At 38.6% G+C, this 24,323-nt stretch overlaps 1 protein-coding gene across 1 annotated transcript in view; it reads left to right on the top strand.

Annotated features, from left to right (window-relative positions):
* RELN (reelin) overlaps window positions 1–24,323 on the top strand; it is a 305,272-nt gene that overhangs the window by 87,328 nt on the left and 193,621 nt on the right. Inside the window, exon 3 of the mRNA XM_075024802.1 lies at window positions 168–303. Coding sequence (XP_074880903.1) covers window positions 168–303 — 136 coding nt within the window. The remainder of the gene's footprint in view (window positions 1–167; window positions 304–24,323) is intronic.

Raw genomic sequence — 24,323 nt, 5'->3', positions numbered from 1 at the left:
GGCCAGCTCCAATGTTTTCGATGTCATTAATTCTAATTACTCAATGGTATAGTCTTGTTTGTTTTTTTCACTCTGTGTTGCATGGTAGATGTATTTCTCAATCTGTTAGCACCCTGTAATAAGCCATTAACATCTTGCTGTTTATCTCCCTTGTGTCTTTCTCACAGGAATTATGTCTGACCACCAGTTTGGAAACCAGTTTATGTGTAGTGTGGTTGCATCACATGTGAGCCATCTCCCAACTACAAACCTCAGTTTTGTTTGGATTGCTCCACCTGCGGGGACAGGCTGTGTCAACTTCATGTATGTATACACGCAATGCCCATGAGAAGATAATCAGTCACTTTGGAGATAATGAAATGATCTAACCTGCTTGCACTAGGACCTTATGGATTAAGGAGTCAGTTCTGCAAAGTGTAGATCTTAATAAGAATACTGAGTTCTTCCTAGCTGAAAAGTTTCTGTGCTCATTAGGGCTTTATATTTCAAAGCCTGTTGGAAGGAGATAGTGTTTTGTAATGTAGCATGCCATCAGAGAAATGGTTTACAAGTGCATCAAGCCTAGCTTTTCAATAGAAATTGATTCCTCTTAGTTATTAATCATATAATTGATTTTTTTAAGTATACAGCACGTTTGCATTGACTTAATTTTTTATCTGTTGCATTTAATGAGAGTTAGAACATCACACAAGATGTATTACTCAGATTGTAAGCATCAACACAAAATACAAGTATTTAAGAGTAGCCATACTCAGGTATTTACTGCTCCTTATAATAAACACTTTTAACTTCTACTTAATTCAGCTAGTTTACAACCTGGAAAAAACCCAAGAGGTTATTCTTACAGGGTTTTTTCGTAATTTGTTTTAAAGACCAAAGTCATCATTTGATGATTTAGTACCATATAAAGTGCCAACAAAATACACAGCTTAGTGTGAATTATTAGAATATATATTACTATGTTTTACCTTAAAGTAATTTCTAATTATTTGTCCCAAAATTTTGCTAGATCAGATCTGAGAGAGAAAACACACCTAGAATGGAGTTGAAAGTAGAAAATTTTTCACATTTGACCCATTCGTAGGAAAAATGTCAGACTGCTCCCTAATTAGATAAGTAAACAGTTGCAACATTTCAGTGCATGAGACGTTTTCTGTGTTCCTGTGACTGTCCTGTTTGGCAAAACAAATCTTCCTCTGAGTATTATTCCCTTTCTATCTGTACCGGGAATTTGCAGGTAAGTGCCCCACAAAATCAGGTTGTTTTAGTGTTTAACACCTTGTAAAAAGTAAAAAGTGACTGGCTTTTTTGAGAACATAAGTTGCTGATGGTGAACACAGTACCTGTTGCTTGATTGATCTGTGTTGTTGATATTTTCCTTTTCCTACATAATGCATTTTTTTTTGCCTATACTATTACAGTATGTTATTTATTAGCTGCAATGACAATGTCAAGACATTTTTATTTCTAGCTCTCTTTTTCTTCTAAATGTCTAACAATAAATTGGGAAAAAAAATTAGTTTTGATGAGTGGTAACTAACTTCTGAGAATGTATTTGTTTCTCATTAACTTCTACAATGTACCAGAGAAGCTGTTTACAATATTTAAGATTCCCATTCACTATTTGACAAAAGACAAATTTGATGAAATATTTGAGGAAATATTGTCACTGTTTTACTTAAATTCTGTGTCAGAAAAGTTAGCCTCATAAAATAGTTTTATATAACTCAAGGAAATCTGTCAGCTATGTTTTTTCTGTGGAAAATATGTGAATTCTATCCTTCCTTTAATTTCTCTCTAAAAGTAGTTTCCTTTGTTGATCAAGTTGTGGCAGCTAAATTTTGTTCTTTGAGCTGCCTGAGAAAAATGAGATAAGAGAAGTGCATTTTCTCTGCATACTCTTGCTTACTCCCTTTCTTTCTCGGACTTTTGTTTTTCCTGGTATTCAAGAAATAATTGTTGGTCCTAGCTTGCACAGTGACTGTGGATGTATTTATTTATCTGACATGTGACCCTCCATTGCGAGTTTTGAGGTCAGTTTATAAACAGTTATTAATTTTCCTGTGACTGATTTTTTTTTTTTCCAATGGTTTTGAATTGGTTGTTTTTGTTCATGTTTGTCATTGTTGAAGAAGAGCTGACAAATAGCTCTATAGAAATACAAATACTACTATGACTGCCGATTCCCATTTAAGTGAAATTAAAGGGATGTTTTCTAAGGCAATGAGTGCTTGCCTATCTTGAAATCAATGGAAGGTTCGTCATTGGACTTCAGTAGAAACAGAGTTAGGTTGGCACCAAACAATTTTGGAAATCCAACCTGTAATTCCCTGTTTATATAAGCCATAATGCACCACTTCAGCATTAGCACCTCTTCAAAAATGGTGTTGTTTGCACTATGTTGGTAAAGTCCTTAGCCATGCTGCAGTGTGCAGAACATACATAGCAGAAATCTGAATTTATTCTTGACTGTGTAATTTGCAGCATGGATGTACACCTACGTATGTCAGCAGTCTGGGTGGAGAGACACCAAAACTGTCTTTCCTTGATGTCCATGAAACTGGCAGGGCTGAGAGGTCTGATTCTGCACTGACAAGTCCAGCAGTGCAGCTGCTCCCAGGGTCCCTGGCCCAGGTGTCCGTCAGTCTCAGTGGCTTTACTGACTGTCTCACCCCACGGTATAAGGACACTCCGTGGGTGGTACTTGTTTGTCTTTGAGGATGAGCAAAATGATGCAGTTTTATCAGTTTGGTGTCCTGTAGGACAAATTCAGATGAGAGTGGAAAGGCTCAGCTTCTCTGAAGTCGGTGTTTACTCCAGGATCCCACTTGGCTGCAGGACTTATGGGTAAATGTGATCATCCCTTGAAGGAAATGAAGGGAGGAGGAATATGTTTTACCTCTAATCCTCCTCCTCATTTTTATTTCAGCTGCCCATGCTTCCTTGCTTCAGCTGTGTTTCCCCTGCATACTAAATCACAGGCTGGAGTAAACAAAGCTATTTTTTTGGTGTGGTGTTAGTCTGCCTGCCTTACCCAGTTCTCGTACTTCAGGATTTCCAGAGTTGGCTCTACCTTCTTTGTCTTCATTTGCGCCTCTATAGCAAATAATTAACTTAAACAAGATTTTTTAACACTTGAGACTAACTACCGGTCTAGTTTGAATTTAAAATAAGTTAATTTTAATTAAAGTTTAATTTAATATAAATTAAAAATATTTACAAAAGGTACCTGAATTTATAGACTCTGACAACACTGCAATATAGGGAAGAGCTTCCTACGCTGTTTGTTGCCAATACGTTTGTGATTCAGATCAGCTCATTAATCTTTGAACTCTGTGGAGATGGATAATGAAGTTATTAACTAGCACTAGCTTTGGTGTGTGATTTTTGCAGTGTTGATACATCTCCCTGGACAATTCTTGGAAGGAACTGGACAAAGTCCACCAGGCAAATCTCCCACAGGCCAGTGCACGGCTAGCATTTATTAACTGCGCGTAATATTGACCTGATCTGGCTTCCACTGGGAGCACGGACGTGACACAGGGAAGTCATGTCCCTATAGACATCAGGTGCAAAATTCCCTTTCAGTTCATCCATGCTTTTTGGTGTGCTCTTTTAGAGCTCAGTCCTGGAAGAGACTGAACCCCTAAGAAACAAGATTTGTGTGGTGATGCTGTCAGTCTGTCCTCCCCTGTAGCTCTTGTACCCATTAGTAACGAAATGTGACAAAGGGGTTGAGATATCAAGATACTTAGTTTCATAAAAATCAGCAGCCAGGCAGAGAATTTATACCAGTAAATTCAGACAATCCCAGCAACAGTCCTGCCTGCTAAAGCATGCTTGTCTATAAACTGCCAGAAACTTTCCTGACATAAATTTGGCAGTTTCCAGCTACCAGCCCACCATGCATTTCCCAGGTGTGGCTAAGGAGGATGGCTCCTGGCCATGTTCGGTTTACTAAAACAGCCAGTGGTGGACATCCAAAGTACTGCTGCTGTTGCAGGAAAGGAGAGCTAGCAAAGCTTTCATCCTCTGGGATGAGGGAAACTGGGAATGCTGTGGGGAGGGATGTGGGGCTCAGTTCCACAGGGGACTCCTGCAAGGAAGATGGGCTTATTCCTGGGGATGGGAGATGCAGGGATGCAGCAAACTGGGATTCACACATTGTACAGCAGCTTGCCAGCACAGCACTCAGTTTCTTTCCTTCCCCGCTGGAAGATTCCTCATTTTTACAATTTGATGTAGTCCAGTTATTTCCATTGCACACAGCGCTGTGTCACTGCCAGGTCTGAGTGTAATGTTGCCTGATGGAGATACGAACGTTTCCTTGGCTCAGCATTTCACACAGCAAGCCTCCTCCCCTATTTCACTGGGGCAAGGGGTGGTGCAGAACCCTGTGCTCCATGGGGGAAGGTGGCTGGAGCCAACCTGCTTCTATGCAATATCAAGCAGTAGCCATTTTTTTTACACCAATCATGTGCAAACTGTTGCTTCTTCTTCCTTTTTTCCTTTTTTTTTTTGTCAAAGTACTTTATTATGGCTAATAAATAAATATTTAGAAGTACCCTTTTATAAAATATACTTGTAAGAGAAACACAGAAACCTGCTGGTGTCCCTGTAGTACATCTCTGTGTAATCCTTTAGTGTTTTTTCACCGTAGATACCTCCAGATGAGTTGAGGAAATAAAAGCTAAAATGCATCATTTATTGCAGAATAGCTTTCTTAGCAGTAACTTAGAACTATTTTAAACAGGTATTGAGCACCAGGGGCTCCTAAGCAAGTTGCCAGGATCTGTAAATGCTCTTTACCACCAAAAAATAGTAGGTCTTCCTTTACACTAACAAGTGATTTCTCTGATTGTGTGCAAATTTGTAAAACATTGTCTTCATAATCCTTCAGCTACGTTTCACGGTTTGTAATTTCTGCTTTAAGCTCATACTAACCTAGTTAAAGCTCAGCTGGTTGGGCAGATAATAATGGCCGTTAAGCAGGGTGGTATGCTGGTTTACATCTTAGGTTGTTAAGCCTGTTGTTTTATAGATGGCTTAACTTACTAGTTTGTAAAAGTGATAAAGCTGACCTAAATTGCAAAAGCATATTGTGTCTTGATCATCAGCATCACTTACTGCAGAAGTTTGAGTTACTGTATTAGAATAGGTTGCTATAGAAATTACTTTGGAAAATAAGTATTTTTCTTATATAGCCATTTTTGCTAGTTGTCTTATAATAATGATTGTGTCTATACATATATTCACTCTAACCTCTATTAATAGTGGACTGGACTTCTGTAATGCTGTCTGCCTGAGTCTGTAAGCAGTGTCTCCGTGTAGGAGATGTGACCCATCACAACTGATCTTAAAATTCTGTACTTTGAGAAGTCTTTGCAAGTACTGAAAGGCCTAATCATATATTATTCGACACTAATTAGCACAGCTTATAGTGCAAATGGCTAAAAGGGAACAGGAATAGCTGTGGTGGTGTCCCCCTATGAAGACAGAGATAAGAGAGCAGTGGTTGCTGAGGCAGGGCACTGCCACATCACTTCTGAAGCCGGAGCAGCTGGTTCTCAGCACAGCTCCTGGAAAAAGTTTGGGACTGAATGCTGAGGCAGACAGCTGAACTACTGAAAAACTTTCAAGAAAGGAGATGTGTTTTTCACTGAGAGTATGCCTTTTCCCATAATCACCTAATGATACAACTCCTTTCTGGGAAATTTAAAGTACTCTGTTCCAGAACTGGTCTCTTCATGCCCATGTGTTTAAGCCTGTTTCTAGGAACTGGCAACTGTGTTAATATATGAACTTGAAATATCATGCTGTGCAAACACTGCAGAACATAAAGACTGTGATTTAGAGGCTTGGTTACCTATTTAAAGCATTTATAGAAAACCTATGATAATAATTATGGAAATATTGAATAAACATCCAAGAAGATTACATGGTTTGCTATATTAGTCCTCTAGCCAGGGTGGGAAAGGGCTATATTGTCTGAAGGAACCACATTCCCCTGGTAAACCACTTAGCTAAACCATCATTTAAGACACTGTTTACTGGTTTTTTTCATTTGCTTGAAACAAATACAGAGGATTATCTTCAAGATTAAGTACACACTTATGTTTACTCTATACACAATTATAATACATACAAATATTAAAACTGGAAAGTAAACAGAAAATAGCAAATATCAGAACTGAGGTCCCTTAGGTCCCTTGTATTTATATATAATCACTCAACTCATATTTATATGGTCATCTAAGTTTTTATCCCTCATGTTCTTATGGTGAAACAGAATTGTACAATGAAATACATTGTTGTTCGTAGCATCCTAGTTGTTGCTATGATTTGCAATCTTTGCAGTTGGTTGGAGAATGTGTCATAATGCACATGTATAGACAGCCTTAGCTTTGGGGTTCTGTGAAGCACCAGCTCCCTGTTAAGTGCTGCCCTTCTCTTCCTACTCTTTATTGCAAGGTCAGGGTGAAACAGGATATTTCTTACCACTCTTTTTGGTATTGGTGTGGACCCTGTTTGAGACAAGGGTTGTACAGGCACCAAATAAGATACAGTCCTTGTTTACAGTCAGGGTAGTTCCGACATTAGCCCAGTGTTGCAGTCATTTTATTTTTCCATATTGCTTATAAATTATGCCTTGTGGAAAGAAAAAAATCATCAGTAATTGTTCCTTGTTGGTGTGCCAGTTCAGTGGAACTATGAAGAAAAATTACTCTTTTGCTTGGTTTTCCACTTCCCTGGGTAGAGGCATTGTTGTACCGTCAATCAGCATTATGTGTAACATTCTGAAAATCACGAGCCAATATTTATTAAGATCTTGGCTCTGCTCTCATGTCCCATTTTGATGTGGTGCCCAGATTACCTCCTTCATCTTCTGTGTTTGTTAATTTTCCAGTGAATTGCAAACACTGTGCATGGAATCATTGTGGCTTCTCTAAGTAGGACCCCAAGCAGCATAGACTCAACGGACTGTGCAGAATTAGATTTAGCTTGTCTATTAGTTTTGTCTGAGTTTCTTCTATTTTGTGTGGTGATAAAGCAAACAGAGACGACCAATGAGGAATTCTGGGTGTTTTCAGAAAGTTTGCTAGCAGAAGATGGTAGCACAAAGTGTACTGTGATGGTGAGTATTCAAAAAAGTTCAGAGCAAAGGAAGAAAACTGTGAGGGAGGATAGAAACTGGTTGCACCTGATTTTCCACTCCTCAAAAGGATTTTCAGTTGTTTCCAACTGGAGAAGGGATATGTAGATATCTCCAGGTAGGTATTTATGTATGAGCTGTGTGTCTGTAACTCCCTTGAGAGTTAATGGGGGTGCAGTCTTGTTCCATAGACATCTAGGGCCTGACATTCAGCTCTACATCTAGAAAGAGGTACCTGCAGGTCTAGAAGGTCTCTGTAGCTCTACTAGTTTCCTTAGGACATTCCAAATTATTTTAGATATATTTAGACAGTTGAATCAAGCCCTAGGTCTCCACTGACCAAAATGGATCACTAGGTTCCTAGCTCCGATGTAGACCTTTATACAGGCACCTATTTTAAGCTTTTTAAAATCTGGACCTGAATCCCACCCAGACTCAGCTGCCTAAACATAAGCACCTTGTGCCAAATTATGAAAACAAATTTTTCATGCCCACCACCCTCAACAGTCAGTAGCTTTGTCTGCCTCAAGAATTTCCAATGAGCAGGCTGCTTGACAGTTGAAATCTACTGAAGGTTATGAATAAAAGAGGCAACTTTGTAAAGTTCATAAAATCTTGCAATTTTTTTTCCTTTTTTCCTTGGAGGTAAAACCTGTTGTTTAATATTCTCTCAGATCTCTGATACTCCTACTAAAAGCCCAGTTTAATGAGAGGAATATTCAGTTTTCACATTTTCTCCAAGTTTGCAGACAACGGGCGATTTGCTATTTTAGGCTTCTCATACTGTGTAGGTGCAAGAAAAGCAGAACCAACAAAGCTAGGAAGAATGGGTATGTGAACATTTACTAAAAATAAAAGCACATGAGAACTCTATTGATAAGTTAGTTGGACTTAATTCAAAAGATGAGCAAAAACCATAAAATGCTATTTTCATCAACATTGTGTAATGCCAGAATAGAAAATGCAAGATGGTACAATATTAGGATGGTTTATTTTCTTTGTATGATACAAATTTAATGTATCACATACTGGTAATGTATGATAGCAGAAGGCAGCTCAATATAGCCTTTGGCTACTCTGTTAAGATTTTGGCTTGGTTCCATATAGGACTCTGGCTCCTCCTGCATGAAATAAAATGAAATTCAGTCATTTTCTACTGGTATTATCTAAATAATAAAACAATCATGGTGAGAATTACTTCCCTTCTTACAAATGTTCATTTGGCAATTCTAGAAGCAGAGATTAGATTTTACTTTCTTCCCTTTCTAAGCAATGTACTCATTATTTTGTGCATGAGGCCATCAATTCACAATCCACAGTACAGTTATCAGTAGTTGTGTTTAAAATTCACTCTTGAACTTTGTTTTTCTCTCTGAAATTTAACCTCAGGGTTATTTTTGAGAGCATGTTTTAGTTCATCAACAACATAAATCTTTGTTTCATTCAAAGACACGCTTTGTCGTTCCCTTTTCTCAAGATGGCTTAATTTTGAAAACATGACTAGACTATAAAATATATTACACACACTCCCATCAGTTTGCTTCCACTAGAAGGTTTTCCTGTGTAACAGAGGAATTGAATGAAATATCTTCTGGCTGCTAATAATTGATCAATAATAAACCCATCAAAATGACAGCCTAGAAGAAGTATGCTTAATGAAATAGGCACAAAACAGTTTTTGTGAATTCTTTTGGAAATGTTGGTTATATGAAAAGTGAGCAATAAACATACATGGAACCATTCTATAGGGGTGAACATATAGTGCATAAAAACACGAGTACAGGCAAAGGCAGAGGACAATTGTAAGAGATGTTTTAGGAAGCTGAATTTCAGTACTGCAGACAAGCCCATACAACTGGACACTGTGTCTGCATTGAAGCCCTTTGTAGCTGTGGAATGTCCCCCAGGTTGACTGGGAGAGTCTGATCATTTCAATGCCATCTCTCAAGTAGATAATACAAGAAGTGTCCAGTGCATGAATGAGTTTGAGATAAGTGTATTGTCTTTATACTTCTTTGGGAAGCACTTCTTGCAAGGGACTATTACTAAATAACTTTGTGAAGAGCTCAATACTGCAGGATGCTGAGCACTGGCCTTGATCCAGCAGAGCAATCATGCGTGTCCATGCTGTCATCAGGGCACAGACAACACTTTTTGTATTTTTTAAAATTCATGCCTTCAGATTACTTGTTTGAAATTTTGCTTTGTTTGTGTACACAGCTGAGGACATATAAGGATGCTCAGTCTGTATTCTCAGTTCAAGCAAATTAACTTTCCTCACCTTGTTTGTTTGGATGAACTATAATAGAGTGATCTACAAAGTATTATGTAGACATGCAGTAATATTCAGCAAGTCTTCATGTATGTGTATAAAATGTGAAAACTTGGATATGATGAATGTGAAAATCCACTAAGACAAAAAAAATTTCTCCCTTTTTCTATACTACGATAGTCTCCTCACATCTAGTTCTAGCAAAAGTTTAAAAACAAAAATGAAAGAAGCCCTATACTTGAAGATATAAAAATGTTAGATCAGCTTTTGCTGCCCACATACTGGGAAAATTTGGATTTGAGTATTCAGAATGACCATGATCTCAAGCTAGCTGACAGAGTGAACTCTAAAACATGTCTCATTTATTGTTTAAACTGTACTTAACAATAGGGTGTATCCCTACCTTCTCAGTTTGAGAAACTCAAATCTATAATTAATATTTAGATAATTCTTATCTGTGGATATAGAATGAAATATAATTAAATCTATTTATAATTATAAATTATAAAATATTATAATAGTATTATATATAAAACATTACAGAATAAATAATAAAATACAATAATCCTTCTATAACCTCAGTATATATATTATACAAATGTCATCAGAATGGAATTATACTAGGAAAATATTTGATAGTATCTGTCTTTATCTGATTTTTTTACAGTAGTCACACATGACAGTTAATTCTTTTGATGTCATTCAGAATACAAACATTGCTTATATGCAGTGGTCTGTACATGATCATATTGTGGTCTATATATGTTCATGAACTCTGTCCTCCAGAGCCAAAGACCCCTAAGGTCAAGAGAGCTCCAAAGCTTGCAGAGGTTTCTCCAAGGGGTCAGAACTACACACCACCGCGGACACAGGCTGGAACTGCCCTGCCCGGCACACGCAGGTCTCGTGCTGAAAAGCAACCTGCTCTCTTTGCCTGTGCAAAGGGGACTGCTTTGGGACAGCCCTCTCTCCTGCGCTAACTTTAAAACCCGTTCCTGCAATTCCCAGCTTCGTCCCTTCCTCCCAGCCTCTCCCCAGCCCTGGTCCCTCAACTTAGCTTTCAGAGGGCCGACAGTCTGAATCCATTATCCAGAAAAACCACATGGGCTAACTGGGATATTCCTGCAGTCACCAGGCTCCTCTTTGTCATCTGCAAGTAATAAAAAAAAGAAAAAAAACACCAAACAAACCAAACCCAAACCAAACCTGAAAAGGGAGTAAGCATCCTGTCAGCCAACACAAATCACCATTTGGCAGGTAAAAGAGAGAATATGGAGAGGTAAATGAAATAGTTAATAATAATTCCTTTGCTTTGTTTTTCTTCCATTCTTGACATTAGAGAGGTTGAAACAAGAATCTTTTTATAGGTCTCTCCCTTTTTCTTCTCTGTCTTGCACTGTTTGTCCTCTGGAAAAATGGAATTAATTCTTGAATGGGATACTCCTTCCTGAATCCAGTATGGCACATCTGTCTTGTCTCCTTTTCTCTTATGGCCTGGAATACACCCTTTTTGAAAATCGCTTGATAATTGGCACCATGATCAGCATGATCAGATGCACACAGCCACCCCTAGGTGAGCGCCCTCCCTCCTCTACCATGGCAATGTGGTCCTTTTGGGCAGTAGCCCACATGGGGTCCATCTGTGTGACGAGAGAGCCATCAGATTTTAGCAGGTGTCTTTTGCTAGCCTGTACAGCAATGCATTGGAAACTTCTGTCTAGCATGGAAGTAAAAAACATAATCTGAGAGAGAAGTGCAGCGTTAACTTCCAGAATTAATAAATGGTGCATCCATTTCCAAAGTCATCGTATCTACCTTAATAGCCCTGTTAAAAGGCCAGGATGGCTGTATTATAGTGTTCCATTACTTGCGTCTTACTAGGTGTGATTAGTTGGACTGTAGCTGTGACATATCGGTGGGCCTGTGAGCTGTTTGGGGCAGAGACAGCACCACAGCAGGAGGCTTTGGTCCAGCCAACTTTCGCACATCGGCTGCTCAGCAGTTCCTGGTGGGCAGCAGCTTGGTCATGGGAACAGAAGTCTCAGACAGGTATTGGGGTGGCACCTGATCTGATAATGATGAAATAGTGACGTTGTAATGGTGGATGCCATAATAACATCATAATGACAGGGTCATCATCACAGCAGCTCTCAGAGTTCTGTTTCATTCTGGTTGTGATACAGAAGAGTTATCACCTAGGAGAAGGCTTGGCGATCCTACACTAATTCAAATAATAATAAAATTTATTTTAAGAGCAAATTACTGAAGTATTTCACATGCCATTTTCTGGCTCTTGTTGCCGATTAATGGCTGTTCTCATAACGTGTATTTTACAGATACAATACCACCATAACATTATGAAATAGGGTTTTCCTAACATGGCATTGTTTTCCTTATAGCTCTCAAGTGGCTTGGATCTTTTAGTTCTTACTAGAAATGTAACAAATAGAACATTTTCTCTTACAGCCTTCTAAATATCCCTCTTGGCTCATCATAAGCTGTTTAACCCAAGTAGTAATGTACATTTACTTGAGACATTTTCTGTGAAAAATGCGTTTTTGAAGTCTTAAACAGGAAGCAGCTCTCCAGCAATCTCTATGATATCCCACCCAAGTAGGGAAGAGTTTAAAATAGAAAGTTTGAAGAAATGAATAATGGAGGAAAGTCAATCTCTTTGTCTTTTTTTTCCAGTATTTCACTAGTTTTGAGGTCAAATTTTGCCCACATACAACATATCAGTTGCAGTCAGGAAGCAAAAACATGCTCCATAAACTCACCCAGCTCCTATCAGCATTAGTGTTTATGCAAAGGATTATAACTGATATGAACAAATTACTTTGCAGAACCTACTTACACATTCAAAGAGCAATGTCCTAAAATACAAAAGATAAACAGTAGAAACGCCTCCAATCAATATCACAGACTGTTTTGCAAAGCAGTGAAGATGTTAGGGCCGTAATTTGAATGATGGTTTTAACAAGCAAATAGAGAGAGAATATGTATGGTGAGTTAAGCTGCATAAAGCCTTTCTTCTAAATCCAGATGTAGGCATTAACTTGCATATTTGAGATGGCATGCTTATTTGCTAAGTGCAAAGATGGTTAGAAAAAGGCTTTCCTGACTGAGGATAAAAGCTGGAGTACTCTTTAATTTTGGTTACTGCCAAGCTTATTTCAACAACCACAATAGTTATTTGGCTCTATACCAAAAAGTGGCAATACAGTACTTACATGTCTATGGATCAAAATTAGATGAAAAATTGCTGTTTCTCATCTCCAAAGCCATTTGCTGCACATTTTATAGGCCTCAAGATGCCTTTTGTAATATATGATAACAGAGCCAACTGAAGCATCTGCCTGAGAAGAGATTACTTTAATTATGGACTCAATGTCCTATTTTCTGCAAGTGTTCCCCAGAGAATTTCTTACTGCAGGATGAGAGGTGTTATGATGCACATTAAAACCTACAAGTCAAACAAAAGAGGTTGTAAAAGTGAGACAAGGACACCCATAAAGTCTCCAGTCTTGTATTCAGTGGCTAAAAAAATAACTCTGAATGCTGTGATGATAACTTTTTAATTAATCTAACACCTGTTAAAATAAATTTCCAATAATGTAGAGAAAAAATGAATGTTAAAAAAATTTACCCTTTTTTCCTAATCCGATTGTGTTTTGTAAAATTGATTGATCTATAAAAGACTTTAAAATACTCATGTTTTCTTTTTACTTTTTTTCAACATAGTAGTAGTTCCTAATGAAGTAATGAGAAAAATGCAGCAGAGGTTTCTTGTTAGCTTCTATTTTTGTAACATGCTAAGTTTCTTGTCATTAAGAATTCATTTGCCTTCCGCTGTAGTATCATTGATCACAATTAACTCACTTGATATTAAAGTGGATGTGCTGTATGCTTCTATAGAAATTCTGTGTAAAACACCATTGATTTAGCACAGTTTAATGGCTACTTAAAATATTTGTCATTCTCTCTTTATCAATTAAAAGAAAGCCTAGAGATCTTCATTAGCAGCTGTTGCAATGATGAGCTAAAAGTTTTTTACACAAAATGTGATGGAAGAGCTGTAAAGATGGCTTGAAGATGCTGTGACAGCATGTGAGGTACTGGGAAACTTCCCTAGAATTTGTAAGATTGCCAAAATTAAAAGGGAGAATGACATGTTCAGAAGATACTGAAGTTTAAAAAAAAAAACCAAAACTATTTGAAGTGCATATAAATCAGAGGGCCATATCAGATAGCATTTGGGAGAACTGCTTCTGTTCCTGTACAATTATTAGAAAGGTTTATTCTCTTCAAACAATAGAGTGAAAGCAATGCTCATCCTCTATAAATAACATCAACTAACATTAGGGATTTTTCAGTTTGCTAATTATATAGTAACTGTCTTTATGAAATCAAAACCGAGTCAGAAAAGGATGTTACATAGTCAGTAATTCCCTGTCTGAATAAAGGTAGTATGGAGATTTCATAGCTTAGCAAATGGAAGAATTTAGCTAGCCATGCAGCTTCCAGCCCCAGGAGGGCATCCTCTCCTGTGAACTGAATATGTCAGGTGAGGGTCACATGTGTCTCTTCATGGTTTCCAACACCATTTCAGGTGGCTGGGGAATACCTGCCCCAAGCTTGGTCTGTGCTGTCACGTAGCCTAAGCCTGTAAACCCAGTCACAGCATGACGTGCTGGTGACTGTGGCTCAGAGATACCTGATCTGCATCTGCAGGATTGAATTTGGGTTTGGAGGTGGTAGCACCTGTTCTGTCTGGGCTGTGGCTATGCTCATTAACTCACACGACATAAGCTTTAGGTAGTGGATGGAGAAAGTTGAACTACTGAAGGTGGCTTTTCATGGAGCCATCCTGGACTAGGAGAAGCTGGAGCTCAGCTCTCTGCTGCATACGACATGGTGTGATGTCCTGAAGTCTATGGGCTGGAACAGGTAACTGCAGAAACACATGGACTCCATCCCCATGGAAGAATTAAGGATTAAAACTCAGATCTCTTGTCTATCTGCTGGGCTTTTCCTTATGTTTTTTTCTGACTCCTTCCTCTGGCTGTAAGAAGCTGTGCAGTGCCAGGGTTTAATGGAAGGTCTTGACTTACAAGTGAGTGGGAAAAGCCCTGCTCTGTGAAAAGATCCTTGGATCAAGGTGGGAATTGAGTCTATATTGACTGTTTCCAGGCCTGCTGCTTTGGCTTTTGGTTTGTTACCGAAAAGGTGGAGGAAAGGGTCACTAACATCCATGGTTTACTGAAGTGACTGAGGCCTCTTTGCTTGGAGCTGAATTCAGGACATTGTTGAGAGGTAGATGTGCAGGAGCATTGCTGGTTGGACACCAGTGTCCCTTCTGGGAGTTTGGGAGAGTCCCTCTGCCTTCATCAGGCTGTGGAAACTACATGTGTCTGAGTCCATATGCCTAGGAAACTTGCAGTGAGGCACCCTGGTGTATCTGGAGTGGAGCTCCCTGGGCTGCTTTCCAGGGCTCATGTGCCCTACATACCACCAGATCCCCTTGCGGCATTCGAGTCATGCTGAAAGTCATGCAAAATTTCAACTGTGATGTCTGCAAGGGCAAACATTTCAGCTGTGACACTTCACCTTGCCAGCAGCCACAAAATCTGTTTGGGTATTTTCCTGCTTGCCAGGGAGAGCTGACCTTTCCTTTGGGTGAAGTGTCCAGCTTTGGAGCTACTGTCCGTTTGCTCCTGGAGCTGGCACTGTTCATCAAGGTTTTTAGCCAGAGCTTTGTGTTTTAAATACTGTGGGCAATTAGGTCATCGTTCCAATTATCTATGGGCAAATTGTTGTCTTTTTTGTTTCAAGGAGTCTATTTTGGAGTGACCTCCACACAAAAAAGGTTCTAAGAGGCTGGACCTCTGTTGTTACTTAACATGATGTAAACATCATTACTTCAGAGAATGGTGTTTTGTCTCCCAGTGTCTTTGAGCAATGGGTTTCTTACTCTGTGGAGCCTTTAACTTGTTAGGGGACTTATTTTTTTTCTGGTTGTTCTCAGCAAACAAGAGTCCCAGAGTCAAGTGAGTAAAGGGATGAAAAAGACAGCTCTGCTTCCAAGTTGGTCTTTGCACTATCAGCTACTGTTGACTGTAGCTCATGTCCCTCTCCTGCTAGCTTAGCCTGGCTGCAGCAGTCACTGCTGGGAGGTCTCTGCCCATCTGGACAGGAGGCAACAAGTGTCTGGTGGCTCCTGCCTCCTCCACCAGTAGAGATTGTCAGCTTGGTTTGCCAGGGGAAGGGAAGAAATGGACTCCCAATCCCCCCCCGCCTCCCTTGCAAACCCATGTGAGGTGTCCCTTGATGGGGAACCACTAGTTTAGCACTGTAAGAAGTTCTCTGTGCTAACAGATGAGGAACGTCAGCTTTATTTCTTATGGGGGGGGAGGGCAAATAGATCTGTAGTCAAAGATGACACTGTCTTTGCTCTGAAGTACATAATTTCACTTTTTCTAGCCCATGCAAGGATTTCAGTACCATTTACTAGGGAATATGAAATGTGGTCTTGCAAATATTTCTCTTTGTGTGGCATTTTTTTAACATAAAATTTCCTATTTTTTAATCCCTCCCCAATATGCACAGAACATCCATGTCAGCCTTTTCTCCTTCTCACATGGCTCATTTGTAGTTCTCCCATGGCAGCAACATACATGGCAATGGTGAAGAACTTCACAATCCTGGCAGAGCACAGCAGTCCCTGTGAGTAAGGCATGCTTCAGAAAAGCGCAAATTGTTTGATGTTAAATTTCTGAAAATGACTGCCTTCCTCATTTATCTATTAGTAGATTTATTTGTGCCTTTAAAGAGATGACTGTTGTGATATTGAAGCCAAATTTAAATCTAACTTTGCAGTGCCATATGGCACAACCTGTAGACACTAAGACTCTGGGAGTTCAGGCATTAGATTGCCAGACTGATGTGGTAGATAAGTAGATTGTCATAGAAGTCATTAGTTTCAGCACATATAGATTGCACTTGGCCTTTTTTGTTGTTAAGCTTTTAAGGGTTGATCTTTTAATGCTTTGTTGTGATGCAAAAACAAAGCATCTCAGGAGGACGCTTTATGGCTACAAATCAGTTAGTATGTGTTAGCTGAATGAACTAAAAATAACAAAAAAGATCTCACTCTTGCTAGTATTTAGGATATGTCAGTAATGTTTACTTGTATTTGTAAGGATATTTCCATTGTGGATTTGTAACCCACTAGGGATCTAACTAGTAGCTAGGTTTACTGTTTGTGACTATGTTCAGAGCTCTGCAATACTTTTGACTGCAAGTCCCCATGGACTAGGAGAAGGAAAGAAAAAAATAAATCAGAAACAAGTATTTCTGAGGTTGACAGTTGTTGTGTAATGCGATATAGATGACTATTGGACAACTATTACATTTGTCAGTAAAGGTAGTTTAGTTGCAGTAGTTAGTTTGGTAAAGGTAGTTTATTTGTTTCGGCAACTCGCGACTCTTATTCTGTGTCTGTCTACTACTGTAGGTAGTTAAGATGGATTTCAAAGCTGGCTTTTTGTCCCATTTTTGGCAGCAGGGCTTTTCTGGTGCAGAATGTGACTTGGAATGTGAATTCCCAGCTGGAGCTATCAGGAAGTGCCAAAGCCAGGACAGAGTAGTTAACCCTTCCCAAGGATTATCCCTTTTACCTGGGAGCCAGTCCAGAGCTGCGCATGCCCCAGACCTCCAAGGGTTGTGACACGTGTCTTGGGGCTCTCAGCTGCATGAAGATTTTGGTGTTTAGCTGGTAGATTCAGGAGCACTGAACACCCAGTGACAGAGGGAAAGGGAGGGGTACAAACCTCAGCCAGAACATGAATGTTAAGCCAAGTGTATGAAGTTTTCATGAGTTTCCTTAGATTTCCAGAGAGTAACAAAATCATAGGGTAAGTGAAGCTCAGTGTTTGCCAGTGCTGGAAGCTTTGCATTATTCTGTTTAGCAGTGCTTAAATAATATCTTTAAATTTTCAGATTATATTTGAAAAATTAATAAATAGAATTTTAATAAACCTTGGGTTTTTTTTGCTTTAAATTTGCAAAATAATGTTATTAGGACTTATTCTTTATGTGAAAGTGTTAGTGCAGAATACATTTTATGGTTGATTTATGAGCCCCTTGAAAATATGGTTTATAATGAAATTCTGACAGACCCTTAACAAAATTAGCATAACAAATAGCAGTGTAATAATACCTTTCATGCCTGTGCATTCCTGCACATTTACTCTCACTAAACACTTGCCAAAGGCCAGAGCACTTCCAGCTGGGGCTGGGCAGCACACCGCAGAGAATGCAAGCACGGAAAGTTGACTGCCTGCTGCACCTAGATGAAGTTATGCATTCAGAGAGTCTGTGTGGGTGAAGTTAAATCAGCGGTAGTGTTACCAAAATAGCATCAAACTAAGAATAGCTGTCTTCAGCTACAGAGTGATTGCTGGTCTACTAAGGCAAAACATGAAAAGTGTAGCTTTTGCTGCTGGCAGTACTTAATTTCAGGGTTTTGTTAGAATTAGGAAGTATAGCTGAGATAGCTAGAAAACCAGTACTGACTTGAGCTGTCATTGTTCGTATAAGAAGTCTATATTTATCTTTATATTATAAAGCTTTATTTTGATGAATTTTACAGTTGAGCCTGGTCTCTACAGACTGAACTTCTGATGCTTTGCCTGTATCTAATGCTTGCAATATATGAGATTAGTTTCTGCTGCTGTGTTTCTTTGGGAACATTTCCTTTTTGTATAGAATAACCTGTGCCAAACCTGGATAACTGTGTTGGACTCAGTATTTTTTATGTGGAGAAGTCTGGGCTATGGCCACCTCAGATTTAATGTACGTAACACCAGCAGCTTGCCACTAGGAATTTTGAGGGCATTATACTGACCTCAATCTGCTCATGCAACCACTGAAACAAATTAAAGAGCAAAAGTACTCTGCAGCTGTTAGTATGCAAAGGGCTGTTGGAGGTTGTTCGAATAAAAAGCAAGGGGAAGACCTACAGTGAGTAGCATAATCTTTGGTCTCCCAGCAGCTGATACACAATTATGGATAGATGAAGCTAAATTTTAACATTGAAGTTCATATATGTAGAGTATAATTACATTTTTATTCTAAAAACGTAGTTAAAACAATGTTACACTAGCGGTTTCTTTTCAAAGGAAAAGTTAAAATGGGAGATATAATTCCAGATGGGATAGTTAGAAAGAACCATTTACTGTGTTTCCCATTGGCAAATAGTTAGGATTATTTTGGGAAATACAAAAATGGGTGGGAACAGAAAAAACAAACTGGGAAATAAAAAAGAGGAGTGAGCTTGTGGTGAGACAGCGAAGCTCATGAGGGTGCAGGTTAAGCCAGGCCTGGGAAGAAAGAGTTTGTGCAGAAAGTGAGCACCCTGCCTATAGAAATCTTGGAAAAAGTAGAAACCATTGAGTGACAACTGCGTTATTTGTCCAGAGCTGTTTAGTTTAGTTTTACAGGCATGACTATGCCTGTAGCAATCCTCAAATCTCCACTGTCAAAATGTCAGATTAGGAGGTGACTTAGTACTGGAGATCACTGGTTTACTGGTGAGAAAAGCAGAGGCAGAGGAGCCAAAACAGTTTGGGGAAGCCCAACCAAGGTTTGACACAGATCTTGTTGTAATAATTGAAGCTTTTTTTAATTGAACCTTTTTTTTTTTTAAGCACTGTTTGGTAACTAAGATAAAAAGTGATCATGAAAAGCTTTTATCATAATATGTATGAAATGGGCACAGTGTCCATCTCCTGCACTCAGCCTCAGCCCTCAGCTTTCTCACTGTGATTTTTAACAGCAGAATTTGTCCTTTGTGTTAATAGACTTATGAAGGAATAAAACATCCACCCTGAGTGCAACAGCATACAAATTATCAGACTATTTTTCTCTGTTTTTTGACTAGCCAAGCTAAGTCTCCTGAAGGAGCAATATTTGGGCTTCAGCCAGCATGGTTGCATGCGTGGTCCATTAACAAGATTTCTTAGGCTGACAGTCTTGCTCTTTTAGCACACTTACTTTTCTCTGATCATGTCCTCTGTAGCCATTGGCAGATTCAGCAAGGAGGGAGAGATGTTTGTGCACAACTTTATGCAAGGGGTTTCCCTGTTAGGGTCATATGTCAGGACTATGCTGCAGTTCCTGGGGAAGCAAACTTATTTTGTGGTTGTTACATGGTTGTTACTCATGACCTACACAACAGGGTCATAATCCAGCTTTACAGTTGCTACCTAACAAATTGTACAGCATATGAAATTGGATCTCTTAAGGATTCAAAAACTTATAACCAATAAGTTTAATTGGAGGTGGTTTACTGTTTCTCAGACACAGGCAAAAAGATATATAAATCGTGGTGAGTAATTGCAGAAAAGCCAACACTTGAAATTAAGTTCCCCAAAATACTAGGAAGTAGGCCATAAGAAACAAATTAGCTCATTTCCCTGCCAAAGACTCTCAACCGTAGCAACTCTTAACTATCTTTAATGTCAGATGATTTGTAAATTAACCATTCATTGTCTTCTAATTCTAATTTTCCTAAGGAAAATGTTTCCTAACCAGATTCTGCTATTTTAAATCACATTGCACGGATGATACTGCATGAGTAGTGAGCCTCACTAAGCATAGTGTGAGTATTGGTGTACACACGTGACATGAGATCTTCTCATCAGCTAAGGTGCTGCTGATAACTCAAAGTGAGTGAGCTCTCAGGACCTGGGTCTTCATATTTAGTTGAAGAGCTGCAGCAGTGCTACTAGTTTTTGGGATAGTTGCCTATGCAGTCAAATCAGTAACTTGTAGAAGCAGATGGATAATTCGGAAACGTCCCTCCTGGGATACTAGCTGTTGCGATAGATGCCTATACAGTCAGTCAAGTCAGCAACTTGTAGAAGCAGATGGATAATTCAGAAATGCAGGTACTGGAAGCAGTTTGGCACGCTGTGTTGTTGGACTTCATATAATGTTGAGGACGACATAGCTGCAGTATTTTCTTTGCAATTTGCTTCTTGTTTTAAAGAAAGAAAGTCTAATCCAAACCCAGTTAATCTGAAGTCTGATATATATGATGTGATTTGATAAAATTTCTTGGTCAAAAGTTTCACATTTTTACCAGAAGCGGCAGGTATTTATAATTTGCTGCACAAGTAGTTTAAGTATTTTAGCATAATTTAGAATGAATTAATGGATTGTTATTTATTGCCTAATGCTCTATAGGAGTGATTTATAAAACCATGCTCTGCACTGCTTGTTACTTTGTATTCTCTGTGTTAGATGTATCATCAATATCATTAAATGAATTCACAGTGACATTGCTCTGAAACTACGGTTTTTGATACAAGGGTAATGGAACATAAATCAAGAATTATGTTTAATTCATAAGAGGCACCAGTCTCTCATTTAGGTGTAGGCTAGGCTAGATGGTGTCAAAAATATGCTTTACAATACCTCTTCTGATTGCATTTCAGACCCTCTCTATATGCCCTTATGTTCTGTGTGAGAATAATATATAGCAATACAGTGCAGTTTGTCAAGTGAATAACATCTGTGTTTTTATTTATTTGGGTGCAAATGGTATCATTATTTTCACCACAAGCCAAAAAGGAATATATTTACATTAATATACTTAAGGGAATCTATAAATTTAAAGATAAGTCTTGCCTATTCTGTGCAATAAATACTATTGTTGATTATTTAAATTACACTTTAAAAATCTAATACTTTCTAGTATTTCTTACTGTTATTTTTACTTCTCTTCCTGCAGAAATAAAAAAAACCCCTTCATTTTAGTCTTTCTTTACTTACCTCTTTAAATTCCTCTTGAATTACTGCATTGAAATCCAGAGCATAGAAAAGCCTGTAAGAATATTTATCTAATATCTGATTACTTTTTATTAATTTTGTCTAAATATTTCTGTCATCTTTAGCTTTTGTAAAAAAATTATTCTTACAGAGCCTAAATTTAGGATTAGCACTGACTTGAAAATGTGCTTTTACCTCAATATTATTCCAAGTATATATGAACTCTTGACAGTGTCACTCACATATAATGGTAATTCTGAAGCAAGAAGGTTTAACTCTTCGCGCTGCTGATGCAGTTTATTAGAAGTGTTAATTATGCAAGATCTATGGATGACGCCAGGGCTGTCATTTGCTAGAAGTTTGTTCATTACCTAGGTGCAAGAAGTGGGACATGTTCTCTTTGACATTTCTTGGAGTTACCAAAATAGTCATCGCATATTTTAAATGTGTGACTGAAAGGAGTTACATTCATGAGGCAATACTAATGTTTACACCTAAATCACTAGAAAATAGAAAAAAACATGTTTTGTGAAAATATTTTAAACTTTTGTTCTCAGTGGAAACAAAGTACTATAAAACAAATAGCATATCGCTGGACAGGGAGAGAAATCAGATCTCAGGCTCCTTATGTCACAGCTTTCATGCCCTGTCGTGTGTGAATATAAATTTGGAAGAAGCATGGATCAATGCGGAAAAGAGTTGTACCCCCTGTATTCCTCACTGCAGCTTGCTATCACAGCTGCCTGTCCTTGGTCTGGAGCGCTGGAGGCAGGACATATCCCACGGCCCCTCTGCCCCACTGACACTAGGGCTGGGCTGCCCATGCAGTGGGGACAGCTATTCGCTTCCCTGCAGCCCTGTGGCAAATGGCAAGCAGAAGTGTGGTGGCTGTAGAAAGTCTGGGAAGATGGTTATATTTTTCCTTTCTTAATGACTTTTCTTTTTAAAATTATCACAAAGTATATCCTACATTGTAATTAAAGATATGAAAATTTAAAGAAAATATTTTATCTGCTGTAAGTCATGCTTTTATTGTTTCATTTCATGAAAATTTCAGAGTGTCTGGATTTCTTTCTAAGGTGCAAAGGAAGCACACTTCAGAGTCCTGACATGCCTCCCAAAATTGGATTTCTGTTCTCTTTACAGGCCTGACTAAAAGGGTAAGGCCACAAAGAATCAAAAGCTAAAAGCTTTATTAATAGACAATATTTGAGCTTTCACTAAGATTAGAAGAACATTGGTGTTAGAATGAGGGAAAAATCAATTTAAATGTATGATAGAATTTTGTACACAAAGCTGGAAGAGATTTTTTTTTCATTTTCACTTAAAAATATGCTGGAAGGGAACTTTTTGGCTTAATATTGTCTTTTTAACTCAGTTCTGCAATTCAAAATTCTATCCAATTTGTAAACAAGACTTAGACACTCTCCTAGAACTAAAAGCACCTATATGTGAAAATCAGAAATTCCCATTAGTATTGTATTAGTCCCAAATCTTCCAAAAATGCTTTATCCTGAACAACTCATTGGCTCCTATTCTCCATTGCAATGATGGCTTGTTGGCCACCTGACATCTAGCACTCTTTCCTCCCACTGTTGTGCTGGCTGATGTTAAGGACATGACTGGTGAGTTTTTGGGAAGGTGTGCGGACCCTGAGGGATCTCTTGGTCTCATAGTAGATTGTCGCCCATAGATTTCCAGGTCTTCCTTACAGCACCCTGGGCATCCCTCCCACCTCTGCTGGCAGCCAGCACCGCCGCAGAGTAGTTTGGGACACCTTGTCCTCAGTTTTGCAAAGAAAACAGGTATCTTGTTAGTTGTGGCATCCTTAGGCAGGGCATAAGGGTGCTCAGTAAAGAGCTATCGTGTACCTGCTTAATGACATTAACATGTTCAAGACAACAGAGCTCCTTTAGGATCAGAAGTTAACAGTTCAATAACTAACTGCAAGCTCATTTCATCTTCTAGTACTTCTGAAATAACAGTGACTAGGGTAATTTTTCTTCATTATGTTGTGTGTCCTTTGATTAGGAAGGTTATGTTTTAAAATGGGAAACTGCTGTGCGTGCTGACATGGTACAGATCCACTTCCTGGGCAACTGTCCAGTTTTCAGACAGTCACTAAGTAATATTAAAATTTTCTGTCACCAGCATTAAAAGGTACCTGTGCCAGTTAAAAACAGGAAGAGAAAACTTGCAGGGAAATTCAGTTTAATTTGGCCTAAGATATATTGCTGGAGTGATAATGCTGTCTGTTCATCCCTCTTTCTCCCTACACTAATTATTTTTGAACTTGTAGGTCCATTCCAATGAAAGCTGGCAGCAATGTAACTGTTTTAAATATATTATCTGGGTGTTTGAATATAGAGGACCATGCTGAAGGAAACATTGGGAGGGATTATCATATACAAGAGGATCATAGGGAGAAAAATTTGGGGCAGCTCATGCTTGGCAAGGAGCTCTGGCTGGGCATCTGTTTTATCAAAATCCTCCTCAACCAGCAGGAGTTTGAGTTGAATTGAGAGACCAAGAGAAAGGTGATACCAATGTGGCTGCAAGTGATGAGCTTTCTGTGGCTTAGAAATCACCGCTCCTTCCTTCAAGTGGGCAATGAATGTGTACACACTCCCACTGTGTGGAGGTGCACAGGAAAATGCATTAAGTTAAACCTCTATGCAATAAACTCATCGTAAAATCACAAAGCAGCATGGTTCAGCATACCTGGCATCAGGAATGCAGCCATGGGTTTCTGAGTTCAGGAATGCAAGGCTTTAAACAGGATCTTTTTTTAAAGTGTGTTCCCAAAAATTAGAATGGGGTTTTCTTATTTATTTTGATACAAGTTTCAGAAGTGTTAATTTCTATAAACATTTTTTCAAAGCATGAATAGTGTTTAAAATAGACTGTTGAGGAATATAGGTACAGTTCCTTTAAAATACAATTCAACAGGACCAATATTTATGCTCTAGAGAATAAACCTTAGCATTTGAAAAACAAATACTTTCTGAAATTTAGTGTATTTTGTTGCACATAATGAAGCATATGAAGTAGTCTGGAAAAATAACA

The sequence above is a fragment of the Buteo buteo genome, chromosome 4 (genome assembly GCF_964188355.1).
Source record: "Buteo buteo chromosome 4, bButBut1.hap1.1, whole genome shotgun sequence".
Taxonomy (NCBI): domain Eukaryota; kingdom Metazoa; phylum Chordata; class Aves; order Accipitriformes; family Accipitridae; genus Buteo; species Buteo buteo.
The sequence above is the reverse complement of the archived record's forward strand: the minus strand, read 5'-3'. Positions and strand labels throughout refer to the sequence as shown.